Raw genomic sequence first — 17872 nt, 5'->3', positions numbered from 1 at the left:
GCTAACCTTTAGGTTAAAGAATTAATATGTAGTTCATAATATCTTTAAGGCAAAAAAGCCCGAAGTGATCCAGTCATGGCTATCAATTAAGATTAAAGATCAAAGAAAAACTAGCTTTTAAGTACACTCAGGAATACAGAAAATTTTAGTGTTGCGAAGAAATATTAAGACATTGTTAAAAAAGGGAATGGATTACATGAGATACATACAAACTGTAATAGCTTCTAAAATGTATAAAATATAAGTTTTCTTAAAAACACAGAAAATATTGCGGAACACGGTTCCACGGGTCTCAATAGTAAAATATCAGCCATTATCTTATGAAAGGTGCTGCAGTCACGAGGATTACATTGAGCTTCCACTTCTAATTCTTGGATGAATATGAGCACCCTGATTTTCAAAACTAGCCTTGATTGAGAATATGGGAAAATAAAGGAATTCTATGACAATAAAGGCTAGGAAGTCCTCTGCATGGATGAATGAATAACATATGCAAATGTTAGAGGCTGCTGATGAGATCAACACATGGAATGAAGGGATATAGGCAGAATGATCTCAGAAGTTCAATGACCTTATTTTTCTTCTTCACTGTCCTTCAGAATCAATAATTACTTGCTTCCATTCTGATTCTTAAGAATTAACAGGAATGTTGGAATAGTGTTTTGGCAACCTAGTATTAGGTCTACAAGAAGACAACTTTCTTGCTCTTCCAATGCATTTGGAGGATTTTGCAGTTTTGGTGATTGTTTTTACAGTGCTTTGAAGTGTAGGTAATGCAGATTACAGGTGTATCTGGAAAGCAGGGATCATTGTGGTCCCAGTAGACCATGACTTTATGCCAAAACCAAGGACTTGATCCTGAAATCCCATTGTACTTACAGTTACCCTGGCAGACAGACTGTTGTGGTAAATTTCGACATGTCTACCTTCACCAAGGTGTGAGAAATGGCCCATTATTTTCAAGGTTTTACTGTGGACCTTTATTGTTGGAGGGAGGTGTTGTGGGAACAGATCAGCAAAGGATCTAGGTCTTGTAGTGCTGAGTTTAAGGCCCATAGAATCATATGCTTCAGTGAACAAATTGATAATGACTTGGCCCTCTGTGTGTATGAAGACATGAATAAAATTTGCATACTATAACTTGACAACAGAGGATTGAATGATCTTGATTCTGTTGCAGCCACTGCAGGGTGCAGCTCTGAAGACTAGCACTACTACTGTGAGGAACTTGTTGAAGGTCAGGTGTAGCAAAGCAGTAAGAACAATTAAACAATGAGTCAGAGCACTAATGCAGTCTTATCTTTAAGATAATAGTGCTCATCTTAAAATACATGCAAGATAGAAATAAGATTATGTAGATACCCCATTTTTTTGAGGAACAAAAAGCTTTAGTGAAATCTAAAAAGACCAGGAACAGCTGCTGAAGCAGCGGCTCCTACTGAGACAAACAAAAGGTGTTATTGCAAGACCCTGCTGGATATCAACAACTTAGAAGTACTGCAGGTCTACCCCATCAGTGCACTGCTCGACAGTGGAGAAACTAAAGGATCTGGACTTGGTGCAGATCATGTTGCTGCCTGCACCAGCAAAGCATTGGTACTTGAAGATGGTGTGCAGTCTAACAGCGAGTGATTGTCTTAGTCATTTTTCTTGTGATTGCAAGAGTCTGTTGAACATAGTTAATGTAGAATACTGCAAGTCTGATTCACTGATTTATTTGCTTCATTTGAAGCAGCGTGGTACAGTGTCCCAACTGGAACTGGTGCTGTCCCCTAGCGTTTGCTCAGCAGAAGACAAGCTGTATTGTGTTCGGCTGCAGATCCGTAATATTCATGGACTCGGGGTCTTGGACTTTTTTTGTGTGACTGTATTTTATTAATATCTTATATGTGCTTGCTATCTTATACAGTATGTGCTTTATGCTGTGTTTAACTGTTGGTACTGTGTTTTACACATTGGCCCTGGAGTAATGCTAGTTTTGTTTGGCTGTGTTTATGTACGGTTGAATGACAATTAAACTTACATTTCTGAGACTTATTAAATAGCGAAGAACACATCATTATGTTTCTTGATGAACAAGTTCTCACAATGTGATTCAAGGAACAGCTCTTCAGCCATTAGTAGGCAACTGAGGAGGAGAGTTGCTGTGGCTTCTGTGCTATTCCACACATCATAAATGATTTGGACCCCTTCCTATAGGTGTCTCTTTATCTTTGATAAATGGCAGTTGGCTGGGTGTCAGCAAGTGATTTATGAGACATTGTCTGAGAAGTTCTGCTTTGTGGCCCTTGGGTGCTTCAACATTTATCTTCTTGGGGCAATATTTATGTTGATTCTGATGTTTTAGGGCTAGGCTGAAAGTGATAATAGAGTGGATCGATCAGGTAGTGATCTGACCAGTAGCAGTTATATAGCCACTCATTTAGACAGTGATATAATCTATCAAATGCCAATGTCTGGATCTAGAATATATTTACGTAATTTGTTCTTTGCACCAGGAAAGTTTAAGAAATTGGTTAAAAAAAGTATGAGATGTTGATCTGTAGAACAGAAGCCCAGTGTACAAGGTCAAGGGAAGCCTTCATGAGCCTTTGTGAAATACTAGTTTGGTCACAATTTAAGTTGCCATTGTTTAGGAAAGATGTAAAAGCTTTAGAGAGTGGAAAATGACTAAATGATTCCAGATGGAGGTTGTTCTCTTTTGGATATTGAAGGATGCAAAGAAATCTAATGGAATTATTTAAAGCCCTTTACAGACTCAGCCTGTGAGAAATCCAGTTTCATTTATTCAATCACTACACATCAAAAACTATGTCATAATGTGTCCAGCAAGTTACCAATGTTTTCCTGTGTAAAAGGTCAATAGAGTTACTCTTGCAAATCAAAATATTGGTCCTTTGCTTTGAACCTACCATTGACTGATTGTTCAAACTTATCACACACATTTTGTAGCTTTTCTACTGCTCTCAGATTTGGTGCAGTTGTTTTGTGTAAAATCTTCTCCTTTTCTTCTAATAACCTATTCAGTCTATCCTCCTCTATCCCAATTTCTTTAAGGGATGTAAGACCCTGTAAAAATGTCATGACAAGTTATTTAATGACACTTAACATAAAAGTTGCAGTTCAGTTAACACTCAATTACAAAGTTTAAGTGGAAATTAGAAATATAAGAAAACATCTGCAAATTGTTCATTATCAGTATTGCTTTTAATATTGTCACTTTACCAATAATTGTAAAACTGACTTGTGTGGCCTAAGCTTCTTTAGAGTTCAAAAGATCAGAAATTAGTAACGGCATGTAAATATGAATGAATCTCATGGTTGTAATTTGTATGATATATGTGCTTTAATAATAAATTTACTTTGAACTTACTAATGAAACACATACATTTAATCTAAATACCTAAATCTGCAAAGCCAACAGATTATCCCACTGTTACATAACATACTTGTGTCATTGCAAGCACATAATGTGACCTATATTTATGTCATACATATACAATGGTTGAAAATAAGTTGTGCAAAAGGTGTGTAATGAGAAGTCTTTTTATACAGTGCATTTTATTTCATAGATTTATTTGATTGAGTGGTGCAAATACGAGTTGGATGTTGGCTTTTTTCTTGCTTTTATCAAACAGTACCAATTATAATTGAACTTTTCGTAAAATCTTGATTTAAATTCAAATTTATTTATCACATATACAGTGAACTGTTTCATTTGCATTAACAACCAATATACCCAAGAATGCCTACAAATGTTGCCACACATTCCAGCACCAGCACAGCATGCCCATTAGAGGTAAATCTTTCTCTCAGAGAGTGCAGTTATACTAAACTGCAAGGCTTGCAATTAACCTTGTCATTCAGTATATTGTACCAAATCACTGAATGTGTTGGAAACCACAATACTTGTCAAAGATTCATTTTCCAACAACTATGTTAGCCCATTGATTTTGCTGGAAGGTCAGACATTCAGATGGCTATGAATCAATTCCAGGTGATTTTCTACCATGTAATTTTCATATGGATTTGCACTGAATTTCTTCAGGGAGTATTTACATTTACACCCCTGACCCTCATTCAGACTTGTTTACCAGTTCTTCCACAAATGGTAGCTCCACTAACTCCATGCATCATCCTTTACTTTCACCTAGATAGAGGGAGTTAATCTAAATAATTTTTCCTTGAAGTTCACTCACCACTCAGTTAAAAGATGACATTACTGAAGTCACACAGCAATGTCAATCTTCTTGTGCCTCATTTTGAGCATCTCTTGGTACAATTCTAAGTGTATTTTTTTCAATAACATTGAAGGGCGTGGTTTTGCTGCTTTCATTGATATCTATTATAAACCAATAATTCTCTTTGTATTTTCCCAGCCAATTTTTAATGGACTCTTATTTCTTTCACCCAGATTCTCCACCCCAATGCATCTACTCTGCTGATATAATCTTTTATTATAGTTTCATAAAGTATTGCTTTTCCTTGGCAAAGATTCCTCTTGGTGACAGTAAACAAAAGCCTCAAATGCCTTTACCCCACTTTCAACGCTTTGACCTCCTGCAATATTTGATCTTTTTGTTTTCCCAATATCCAAAATACTTTAATATGATAACAAAGAATTTCTCAAAGAATTATATTCATTAGTTTCAAACACTCAGTTTGTGATAGTCAGGGGAAGGAAAGGAAATAGGTATGAGAGAATAGCAATGCCATTATCAAGTACTCCTCAATTAGATACAGAAACACTAGATTTGGGATGATGTTCCTTCCAAGTGTGTTTCAGCCAAAAATATATATTTCAGGAGAATACCCTGTGAAACAAGAAATTTTTGCTATTGCTAAGTAGCAGACTAACTATCTGCCACTAAAAGACATCAGTAGAGGAAGACTAGGCTAGTTTGGGTTCAAGATCCATTTACTGGAACAGTGGGAGAATAAAAAAAAGTATAAATTGGAATGAGCTAATCATAGTACCTTAATAACATAAAGATAATCCATACATTCCTCAGAAAAACAGAAGTATGATAAGTATTTGACAGAAGGAGTGTGCCTCATTTATTACTGAAAAAGCACATTTTTTTTGGAATGGAACCAATCAGTAACCAATAGATTTTGTATTTAAAGTAGATCATTGTCCAAATCAGCCATGACATATCCACCAAGGCTTGTGTGTCATATCCTCATATCCCTTATCTACTGTAATAAGCTACAATGGAAAAATATTTCCCTCTCATTTTCAAATGAATATTGTGTACAACTATAGAATTTTTAAGTGTAAGATGTTAAATAGTTGAATATGCAAATTCCTTACTTTCAGATCTGTTGGTAACTCGCTATAGTCTATTACAAAACCAGCTTCCAATTCAAAGATATCTACTGTTGCTTGTGTGCTTTCTTCTTCTGTTCCAACCTGTGATGTAAAAAAACATTTCTAGAACAATTACACAATATATGTACTTTCAAGCAGTTCTCTGGGGTTGAAGATGACTTTGGTCATAAATGAATCAATTCTGTCCTTTTCTCTCATAATCATAGATTAGGACATGATAAAAAAAAGGCCATTATGTGGAATTGATTGATGCAAATAACTTGTTTTTCTGTTTCTAGACTGTTGAGTTATCAATACCAGGTGCTTTTAACATGACAGTTAAAGATCACAGTGGTCTCATATTTACAGTAATAGATTGGTGACCTTTTCCACTGGCCTGTAACACAACACTAAAATACACAACAAGGAAAGAACATTCAAACATAATGTGAAGGCTTCAAATCTTGTGATAAGATATTTTAAGCAGTTGCTAATAATGGACTGAATCAGAATTGTCCATTTCTAAAAGTAAAATACAAAATGCTGCAAGCACTCAGATGGCTGGGAAGCATCAATGAAGAGATAATGTCAGATCAATAATCTTCCCATATTAACCTTAAATAGTTCATATTTACTTCTTCCAAGGAGGACTAGTAGTCATTAGACAATTAACTTGTACAGAATAAGGTAACTCAGTGGCTTAAGTTGGTATATCTGAGTTCAAATACTGCCAAGGCAATATTGGAAACTGCACCTGCTAGTTCACTACAACCTAGAACAGAGATCAGCAACCCGCTGTTCTAGAGAGACATGTTGTACTTTAACGACTTTAATGCAGATCACGATCCTGATAAAATTGTAATCCTTTTAGTCACTAACGCGAGATGATTCAAGATCTTTGAACAGTACTACTATCCAGAACTGTAGCAGGCAATATATGGTTTGAAGACCACATCGGCCCCATGCTCATAAGTCCTGCTTTTGTCCTGTCTAGCTGTTCACCACATTAGATGCCCTTGATATCAGGTATCCCAGCCTTGATACTACAGTTCCCAGGAATCCCCAGGATGGCCCCAGCTTCTTAAAAGGCCCATCTCATCATAGAAGCAGATTGGATGGCATCAAACGAGTGTTGTGGAAGTTGCAGCTGCAGTCCCACAGCTGTCTAAACCACCAATCTCTGACTGGGACAAGAGATGAGATGCCGAGAGACCAGAGGCATAGCAGCAGATAAACTTAGTTGAATCTTCTGGGCCTGAGTCAAGGTCCATATCCAGTTCAAACTACTATCAATCTACACTAGTGAGCTCATGGCCGACACTGCATGACAGAAATCCAGTAAATGTGAGTAGAGATATGCCAACATTCAACTCTATTTGTAAGACAAATCTCACTGATTCTAACTGCAGTTTTAAAGAGATTCAGATTTAGATTTATGTAGTTCAGATTCAATACATTGAAACATATAATGAAATGTGTCAGTTGCATTAACAATCAACACACCCAAGGATGTGCTGGGGGCAGCCTGCAAATAAATACTGGCATCAACACAGCATGCCACAATGTTCATCTGAACAACACGAGCAGCAACAACAACAAAAACAAATCCCCTTCCCACCACCCCTACCCCCAGTCACGCACGTTACAGATGCGACAAATCTTTAATAAGGTAGAAATGCTAGAGCTAGAAATTTATTAGCCCATTAAATCATGGGCTAAAATATCATTTGCAGGAGCCCTGTGTTAAAGGTGCTGTTGGAGGATGACTTTCTACCTAATCTCTGCAAGCTTATGTATACACACTGTTTTCCTGTCACTCCTCAGTTAATGCTCAAGACATAAGCAAGATCATATACAATACCTAAGCTCTAAAAAAAAAGAATGCAGACAGCTTAGACATGCCAATGTGGAAGTCTTTGCACAAACAGTTGTATATCCTTGGTTTCAAGTTCAAATGTATTGTCATGGGTATAAATACCCAGGGTATAACTGCGACAAAATGAGCATTTTACATTAATAAATGTAAATGAACATAAATTACATGACAAAATACTCTTTATGCTGATAATGGTTACATATAAAACTATGTCATCTAATCAACCTGAATTCCCATCTGACAGCAGGTGTGATTTACATAATGTATTTGGTTATTTCAAACACTGTTGCCATGTCACATTAATTTGCTACAGGAAATTCAAAACCATATATTAACCATGTAACCAGCTGCACAGGTAAGGAAGCTTTGAGCTATGATGCATACACTGTCAGTGCTTTTCTCCAATGCTGCTAAGAAGTTCTTTACATTTTCTCTGCTGCTGGAAGAAGATGGTACCAGTGAACAACACAACCAAGGGCGACATCATCCAGATGGTTCACGAAACTATTTCTTTCACTTTTTTACATCATCTTTTTCTTTCAAACATGGTTTTGCTATTGTTGGAGCCTGTGATCAACATTTTGGTAGCATGTATTTTGAGCCAATTGAGCAATCTGGCACTTTGCTGTCTCCAAGGATGTTTCAAGTGAAGAGTGCGGCCTAGAGGCCAGGAAGCCTGGAGACAGGCCATGCGCCCATGATAGACTCTATTTCTTGCTGGTCTCGCCAATTAAAGCACTGAGGAAGATCAAAATCATTGAGGCGAGTGAGTGTTCAGCGCCATCTACCAGCTTCTTACTCGCTGCTGCCAGAGGAAGGTATCTAGATGTGAGTTTCTCTCTCCCTCTCACTCACTGCTCCCAAAGGAAGGACCCTGTATTCAAATAGTGTCTCTTTCTTCCTTGATGCTGTTGAAGGATGGTGCCAGAGTTCTGGGTCCTGGGCTAGGTTTAATTGATGCGGTTTGTGGATTGGATGCCGTAGTTCAGGTTATGATGTGTTTCTGGTTGTTCCTTTTTTTTTGCTGTTTTGGGTGATTTTGAATCAGGATGGCCTGCAGATATGAACACTGAGCTGAACTGTATATGCTTGGACTCTTTCAATTTTGTACTTCGTATTCTGTGTTTTCCCTGTTTTTTGTTGTTGCTGTTAACACTTTTTTTTTGCACGTGGGTTGATGCTTATTCTTTAAATGGGTTCCATGGTTTTCTGTCTTGTGTCTGTCTGTGGGAAAGATGTATCTCAATATTGTACACTGCATACATACTTTGATAATAAATGTACTTTGAACTTTGGTTTGATGTAGACGGTTTGCAGTTTTCCAGCATGATGTCACTGTGATTCTGAAGGAATTCCATGTTCATATGGGAAGACCATCTAGAACCCCCTGAACTTCCAACAAGTCAGCAATCCTGGAAAATCTGAGTGCTTGAGACTGCCAGCTGCACTCAAGAAGCATCTCTTCCAAAGTAGAGACCAATTGTGAGCTCCATCCTGCAAATGTATGCTACGAACTGCAGGCCATGTCACAAAACAACCATTGCCAGCTGTAAGCTAAGAGGTACAGGCTCCCAAAGACCTTCACCTTTGCAGGAAAAATAGTACAGGAATTGCAGTGTGATCAGGGCTATGTCTGAACATCATAGGTCTCTGTGATAATTGACTTAGAAAATGTTAGCCCTTGGATCCATTATGCTGGAGAGGCCTGAAGTAGTCCTCTGATTTCAGAATGGTGGATGGACCTAGACTGTACAACTTCAAACAGACTTGCACAGCATACCTGCTAACAGTGTAATCAAGGATTTAAAAAATGGTTCTGTATTTTATTTCCACTAAAAAGTACTCCATGATAATTAGGTGGAAGTCACAGTTCTTTTCTCTAATGATTTGCCCCTTTACCTGAAACAACATATTTCCAACTATTCAGACATTCTAGAAAAGTAACAAGAAAATAAATTCCAATACTGTATATACCTCACCAATTTCTTCTAGTCTACCCTGGAGTAATTCAATCTGTATATCCTGGACTTTGCAGGCAATCAGAAGATTGTGTCGCTCCAACCTTTTTTGTTCTATAGATGCTTCAACAGAAACATACTCTTTCTGAATCTTTGTCAACTCCCTAGACAGAAAAGACATGAAGTTATTGTTTATATTTTTAAGTTTCCAGTGCTGATTATTGTGCTTGAATATAAATCCACATCTATTTTCTCTCTCAAGCTCTTTAAGAATTGTGTATATTTCAATCAGTTAACTTCTTATTTTCCTAATTTCACTCTGCTCTTTAGTATCTCTTCATACCACAAAGTATCACACACACACACTCCCCCCCCTTAAGTATGTGTCTCACCTATAAAATTCCTGTACTTAGTCCTTAGAAGTCATTTTTAAAAATTTTGCCATCACTAATAATTGCCCATCCCTCACTGCCCTTGTAAAAAGTAGGTTATTAGGTAATTTCAGAAACCACTTTAAGAGTTTATCACACTGCTCTAAATTTGAAATCACACATAGGCCAGGTTATAAAATAATAACATAATTCCACTCTAAAAGCAGATACCAATTTGATGGATTAGATGCTTTAGTTTTAGTTCCAGTTTTTCAACTGAATTTAAATGCCATAGCTACCTTGATTTCTGGATGGTTAACCTATGTCTTTGGGTTACTAGTCTGCAACAACTGTATCATCATTATACTACCATTTCTCTCACATACTGTTTTCCTGTTTAATGCACTTACATTTTAACTTTAATCAGAATTAAAAATCAGATATAATATCTGATATAAGGGAGGGAGTGAGAGAGAGGGGGAGTGAGAAAGAGAGAGAGGGGAGGGAGAGGGGGAGAGAGAGGGGTGGAGGGAAGGGAGGGGGAGAGGGAAGGGGGAGGGACTCTATGACTGTTTGTCTTCAGGCTCCTAACTTTAAGTGACTTGTGTAAAATAAACACTAGCTTTCAACTTTACACCAGGTTTCAAAATGTATAACCTCATTTTTCTTTACTACAATTCATCTGTCACAGAACGGAAGTTCTCTGGATGAGAACGAGATTCATGGATGCTATGTTACCTCCTGGGTGCCAGTGTCTGAGACATCTCAAATCTAATCCTCAGTATCCTTAACTGAGAGGGTGAAAAGTCATGGTCCATGTAGGTACCAATGACATAGGTAGAAAGAGTGACAGGATTCTGCAAGGTAAGTTCAGGGTGCTGGGTGCTAAGTTAAAGGGCAGGACCTCCAGAGTTGTGATCTCAGCATTGTTACCTGTGCTACGTGCTAGTGAGGCCAGAAATAGGAAGATTTAACATGTGGCTAAAGAGTTGCTGTAGGAAGTAGAGCAATGAATTTTGGATCATTGGGCTCTCTTTTTGGAAAGGTGGGATCAGCACAGAAGGGACAGCTTACACCTGAACTGGAAGGGGACTAACATTCTACAGGAAGGTTTAGTAGTGCTGCATGGGAGGATTTAAACTAGACTTGCAGGGAGATGAAAACCAGAGTGCCAGAACAGATAGTGGAGAGGTTGTGGAGACAGATGTTGTTAAGACCTCAGACTAAGTCAGCAATCAAAAGGTTGCACGTGGTGCGACTTATGTCCTGAGCTGTGTATATTTCAATGCAAGAAGTATTGTAGGAAAGGCAGATGAGGTCAGGGCATAGAATAGAGGTCACCAACCTTTTTAAGCCCAAGATCCCCTAACTAATTAAGTAGGTCGATCTTGCCTTAGTGTAAGGCAAGATCGACCTACTTAATTAGTTAGTCACATGCATGCGCACCGAGTAGAAAAGACCGGAAGTAACCCCCCCCCCACCCCCCCGCAACCCAGAAGTAGAAATAATGTGTGTACACCAGGGGTCACCACCCTTTTTTGCACCGCGGACTGGTTTAATATTGACAATATTCTTGCAGACTGGCTGACCGGGGGGGGGGGGGGGGGGGGTGTTAAACACGACCAGAATACAGTGATACTCGAAGCAGGTTCCTTATGTCCAGTCTATTCCGCAATTTAGTTTATGTGGCTCTCAGCACTTAGCTTTTGTCCCACTTGCTCACTTTTTTTCTGCTGAAAAAAATTTAACGGGTTTGTCTTTAAGTGCAGGGTGCTTGGACTCAGGGTACCGAAGCAGTTTTGAGGGCTTCATTGCCTCATTAGACAGCCTCTGGGCCCGAACTCCAGCCTCTTTCCCACCCGCCACCAGACGCCTTGGCCAGGTGCGGCTGGTCGTGGGTGGGATGAGAGGACAAGGTCAGGGCCGGAAATCCCCATGCTGGGGCCACGGCGGTCGCAGTCCGGAGAGAGCGACTGACCGAGCGAGGAGTGTGGCAGGGCACGTCTAGGATCTATCGGCCGACAAAAGTTTGGCTCAAGGGATGATTTCAGTAGATCACAGCAAGGTAGCTGCTCTGCTACTTACGAAATCCTGAGCTCGAATTAGGTCATCTGCAAATATTTTAGCACCCGGTTCCCTACGAACATTCTGTGTACTAAACAGGTTTAGAGGGAGCGCTCCAGGCCAGCAACAACGGCACTTCTTGGCAGCCGGTTACCCGAGGCCAACCAGTGATCCTTGGCGCGAAGGCATCACTGCGCTTAGGCAACTGATGACCTCGCTTTAGTAATGACCTCACATGCGTTCATGTTCAACAGTGGGCGTGACAAGGAATGAGGAAAGGTGCAGCTGACTCATATTGACAAATCATAGCGTTTCCTCGCTGGTTGGGGACCACTGAAGTACACTGTGTAGTGTGTGGCAGGGGAGCTACACACATGCGCACTGGGCGGAAAGAACGGAACTAAAACCCCGCAACCCAGAAACAATCTCTCAACAGTATTTGTGTATTTCTTTTTCTTTTTTTTTGGGATCTACTGGGAAGGCCTCAAAGATTGACCAGTCGATTGTGATCGACGGGTTGGCGACCACTAGCATAGACCAACGGATTGAATTATGATTTGCAGCCATTAGTGTAAGACTTGGTTGCTGGAGGGGCAGGACTGGCAGCTCAATATTCAAGGGTTCCATTGTCTTAGGTGTGACACAGCGGGAGGGATTAAAGGAAGACAGCTGGCATTACTAGTCAGGGAAAATGTCATGGCATTGCTCAATCACGACAGACTGGAGAACTCCTCTACTGAGCCGTTATGGGTGCAATTGAGGAATAAGAAAGGTATGGCCATGTTAATGGGGCTATATTACAGACCACCCAACAGTCTGTGGGATTTAGAGGAACAAATTTCTAGAGGTTGCAGACTGCTGCAAGAACCATAAGGTTGATAATTTGGTGTTGATTTTAACTTTCCACATATTGACTATGCCTCCAATACTATAAAAGCACTAGATGGGACAGAGTTTTTCCAAATATGTTCAGGAAAGTTTCCTTAATCGGTATGTAGAAGTCCCAACAAGAGAGTGTGCGATAGTTAATCTGCTCTTAGGGAGTGAGATCGGGCAGGTGACAGAAGTGTGAGTCGGAGAACACTTCAAATCTAGTGATCATAATGCCATTAGTTTCAAAGTAAATATGGAAAAAGATAGGTCTAGTCTATGGGTTGAGATTCTAAAATGGAGAAAGGGCAATTTTTATGGTTATCAGTAAGGTTTCTGGCAAGTGTGGATTGGAACAGACTGTTTTCTGGCAAGGGTGTACCTGGTACATGGGAGGTCTTCAGAAATGAAATTTTGAGAGTACAAAGCTTGTAGGTGCCTATCAGAATAAAAGGTAAGGATAACAGGTAAAGAAAGTATCTCTTTGGCTTTCAAGAGATACTTAGGCCCTGGTTAAGAAAAATAAAGGAGGTGCATAGCATATGTAGATATGTAGGAAGAAATTAGGTACTTATGGAGTAGAAGAAGTGCAAGAGAACATTTAAGAAAGACATCAGGTGGGCTAAAAGAAGGCATGAGGTTGCCCTAGCAAATAATGTGAAGGAGAATCCTAAATGATTCGACAGAAGAGCAAAAGGATTGCAAATGACAAAATTGGTGCTCTGGAAGATCAGAATGACTCCATGTGTGGAGTCAAAAGAGATGGGGGAGATCATAAACAGAATTTTTGCAACTGTATTTACCCAGGAGATGAGAATCTATAGAAGTGAGGCAAAGCAACATCGATTTCATAGACTCTATAGATATTATAGAGGGGGAAGTGTTTGCTGTTTTAAGGCAAATTAGGGTGGATAAATTCCCAGGGCCTGACAAAGAGTTCCTCGGACCGTGGGAAGCAATTGCAGAAATTGCAGGGGGCCCAGCAGTGATATTTAATTCATCTTTAGTGACACACGAGATACCAGAGGATTGGAGGAGAGCTAATATTGTTCCACTGTTTAATAAAGGCTCTAAAAATAAACCAGGAAATTATAGGCTGGTGAGCCTGACATCAGTAGCAGGAAAGTTATTAAAAGGTATTTTAAGGGAATAGATATATGAATACTTGGATAGACACGGACTGTCATTAAGGTTAGTCAGCATGGCTTTGTGCGTGGTGTTTAATAAATCTTAGAGTTTTTTGAGGAAGTTACTAGGAAAGTTGATGAAGGCAAGTCAGTGGATGCTGTCTATACGGACTTTAGCAAGGCAGTTGACAAGGTCCTGTATGGGAGGTTGGTCAAGAAGATGCAGTTACTTGACATTCAAGATAAGGTAGCAAATTGGATTAGATACAAACAAGAGAAAATCTGCAGATGCTGAAACCCATGCAACATACACAAAATGCTGAAGGAACTCAGCAGGCCAGGCAGCATCTATGGGGAAAAAAAATACAGCTACCTGGACTATTCCTCTTCCCACCCTGATACTTGTACAAATGCCATCCCCTTCTCTCAATTCCTCCATTTCCGTTGCATCTGCTCTAAGGATGAGGCTTTTTATTCCAGAACGAAGGAGATATCCTCCTTTTTTAAAGAAAGGGGCTTCACTTCCTCCATTATCAACGCTGCCCTCAACCGCATCCCTTCCATTTCACACACGTCTGCTCTTACACCATCCTCCGCCACCCTACCAGGGACAGGGTTCCTCTTGTCCTCACTTACTACCCCACAAGCCTCCGCGTCCAGCACATAATTCTCCGCAACTTCCACTGCTTCCGAGATCCCACCACTGAGCACATCTTCCCCTCCCCCTCCCACTTTCTGCTTTCCGCAGGGATTGCTCTTTATGCGACTCCCTTGTCCATGTGTCCCTCCCCACTGATCTCCCTCCTGGCACTTATCCAGTACTACACCTGCCCTTACGCCTCCTCCCTCACTACTATTCAGGGCCCCAAACAGTTCTTCCAGGTTAGTTGACACTTCACCCTTGAGTCTGTTGGGGTCATATATTGTGTCCAGTGCTCCCTGAAGCCACACTCAGGTTGGAGGAACAACACCTTATATTTCATTTGCATAGTCTCCAACCTGATGGCATGAACATTGATTTCTTGAACTTCCGGTAATGCCCCCCCACCCCCACCTCTTCACCATTCCCCATTTTGCTCTCTCACCTTATCTCCTTGCCTGCCCATTGCCTCCCTCTGGTGCTCCTGCCCCCTTTTCTTCTTCCATGGCTCTTAGATTCCCCCTTCTCCAGCCCTGTATCTCTTTCACCACTCAACTTCCCAGCTCTTTGCTTCATCCCTACCCCTCCTGGTTTCACCTATCACCTTGTGTTTTTCTCTCCCCTCCCCTCATCTTTTAAATCTACTCCTCTTTTTTTCTCCCATCCCCAAAGGGTCTTGGCCTGAAACATTGACTGTACTTTTTCCATAGATGTTGCCTGGCCCGCTGAGTTCCTCTAACATTTTGCGTTTGTAAAATGGATTAGACATTGGCTTTGTGGGAAAAGGCAGAGAGTGATAGCAGATAGTTGCCTCTGACAGGAGGCCTATAAGTAGTGGAGTGTTGCAGGAATCGGTGCTGGGTGTCATTGTTTGTCACCTACATCAAATGATCTGGATCCCTTTATTCCTACTCTCTTTTCTGTCCATTAACAAATCCCAAATCCATGCCAGTGTATTACATCAACACCATGATTTCTAATTTTGTTTAATAATTTGTGTGGCATCTTTTTGAATGTCCAATGAAAGAACATTAATAAACAATATTCTGCTTTTATGTTCTTCCTACTAAAATGTACATTCTTCATTCTCCATGTGATAATTTTTTTTCACACACACTTATCTACATTCCCTTTGTCGACTGATTCTGTCCTCATTACAAGAAACTTTCCTCCATTGCTTTGGATCATCAACAAATAAAGATACAATATACTTAGCTGTATCTTCCAAGACATTAATATCTGTTGCCAAAAATTGAGGCCCCAATAATGACCATTGTGACATCTTGGTAGCTACAACCTTCCAAACTAAAAACGATCAATTTACCCAGACTATTTTCAGTAGGTAACCTTAAGTTCATAACACAAAATTAATTTCTATTTGGCACCCTACAAAATGTTTTTATATATACCTAGAACACTCTACTTACCAGTTTTCTTCATTCTGCTCTTTAAATATTACATTCTAATAAATTTCTCAAAGATTATTTCCCCTTTACAAAAGACTCAGGTGAATTGTATTGATTTGTAAAGTCCCTGGTAACTTTTTCCTTAATCACAGATTTTAGTATTTTTCCAACAAAAACATGTTATTTAGGCTAACTGGCCCACACTCACCTGTTTCTACCTTCTTACTTTCTTTAAGATTGTTAAATTTGCAGTCTTCCAATTCCTGGGAAATTTCCAGAATTAGGGAACTTTGGAAGATTACAACTAATGCATCACATAACACTGAGTGCCATGTCTTTTAAGACATGAGATTGCAGTTAGTCAGGTCCAGGAAAAAGACACTGATCCAAGGGCACAAAGATCATTAATTAAACAACACATATTTAAGATAACTGACAAAGGAAAGGTAAGATATGGATTAAAAAATACATGTTCTTGTTATCTAATATGCTATCTGCAAGAGTGATAGTAAGAGTTTCAATGCCACGTTTCAATAGGAAATTGCATAAACACCTGAAATGGTAAACTGGTAAGGCAATGGGGGAAGGGCAGAATTAGATAGTTCTTTCAAAATGCTGCCCATGCTTGATGTGATAGATAAGCTCTTTTTGTAGGTCTCCTTCCATTATTTTATGTTAATAGTTGTCACTTGATTTTTTGTATTGAATGATCAAAAATGATTTAACCAAGCTATTAATGACTAATTTGATAAGTAGGCGTATTGCTGGATTTATTAAATTATAATTATTAGCAAACAAAAAAGTAGTAATTGTGTTCTAAACATCAATCATATGTTGTACAATGATACAGCAGCATTCAATACAAGGTCATTTTTGCTATGATAACTTGGATAAATGTACCTGTCAGTATTTGATAATTTCTTTCTGGCTTCATCAAGTTTCTTTTGCACATCCTGGATTTGTGTCTTTATAATTAAAAGCTGCTTAGTAGAATCCTGCTGCATTGTCATGATTTCATCTACAACTCTCATTAACTGTAACTCTTCCTGCAAATTATAATATAAGACAGCTGTGAATTTTCCACTGACATTGCACATTAATGAATGGATGAATAAGGAGTGTGAGTACCATCTGGACAGTGAAGCGCATAATAAAGTCACTAAACCTGGAATAGATAAATGTTGGGTTTAACTCTTACACCTATAAATTGTTGTTTCACCTAAGGTAATCTAAGTAAAGATGTAAAGCTGAGAACCTCCAGAACTATTGTGGTGAACTAGATATACCTGTCTGGACTGCTCCTGTGGCTCCTCCCACAGACCCCTGTATAAAGGCGACTGTGGCCTGTTGCCCTGCCTTATTCCCCAGGATGTAGTGTTGTTCATTCTTCCAGTCAATAAAAGCCGATACCTCGCTTCCTACGTCTCAGCGTGAGTTATTGATGGTGCATCAACTATAAAGAGACTGCTTTCTTGATGATGGACGACTACAGAAAGAGTGATTTTTTAAAATTCAGGATGGCACTAAACACAGAGGCTAGGTGCTTCACAATATTTAAATACAATAGGTTGCCCTTACCAAGATAATGCATCTGTTCATAAGTTCTTGCATATTTGATGATTCTGAGGGGCCCTTCTATCCTCTCTCTCATAATTTCAACCCTCACCTGTATGGTACATTACTTAATTTCCAACCTCTTCCCTGCCCCTTTTAGCCATTTGCCCTTTCTTCCAAACCTTCCAACCCATGTTAATATCATTCCCTTTCTTTAAATCTGACTGATCTATATGCACTATTTGAGCTTCTCAGTTTGTGTGTATTTAAAAAGTAATTTTATATTTTAACTAATCTAATAAGCAAAACTATCCTAAACTATATTATAAAGGATTAAATACTCCAATCATTTCTTGCATTTTCTGCTTTTCTTTTTTAATCTAACTAGGAAGTTTAAATGCTGATGAAAACAATTAAGGTTACACAAATGACTGAAATATGCAGTACTGAATGAGGGATGGGAGTCAAAATCAGTGACACCCACACTGATAATCAAAGGCCCTCAATACGCAATTCTATACAGCTACCAAGACAATATTGAATTACCAGGGCCTTATTCGGCAATTTCCCGGGGGTGGGGTACATCTCACACAGAGAGGGAATAGGCATGAAAATATCTAAAGGGGTGGTGAACGTCTGGTGCAGGAAATTAGGAACAGTACTGTACAAAAGTCCGAGGCACCCTAGTTTTTTTT

At 39.3% G+C, this 17872-nt stretch overlaps 1 protein-coding gene across 1 annotated transcript in view; it reads right to left on the bottom strand.

Annotated features, from left to right (window-relative positions):
- LOC140734031 (structural maintenance of chromosomes protein 1A-like) overlaps positions 1-17872 on the bottom strand; it is a 99704-nt gene that overhangs the window by 30069 nt on the left and 51763 nt on the right. The window contains exons 17-20 of the mRNA XM_073057610.1: positions 16524-16669; positions 9162-9309; positions 5315-5413; positions 2913-3069 (exon numbers count right to left, since the gene is read on the bottom strand). Of these exons, the coding sequence (XP_072913711.1) occupies positions 2913-3069; positions 5315-5413; positions 9162-9309; positions 16524-16669 (550 nt within the window). The remainder of the gene's footprint in view (positions 1-2912; positions 3070-5314; positions 5414-9161; positions 9310-16523; positions 16670-17872) is intronic.

Source organism: Hemitrygon akajei, chromosome 10 (assembly GCF_048418815.1).
Source record: "Hemitrygon akajei chromosome 10, sHemAka1.3, whole genome shotgun sequence".
Lineage (NCBI taxonomy): Eukaryota > Metazoa > Chordata > Chondrichthyes > Myliobatiformes > Dasyatidae > Hemitrygon > Hemitrygon akajei.
The sequence above is the reverse complement of the archived record's forward strand: the minus strand, read 5'-3'. Positions and strand labels throughout refer to the sequence as shown.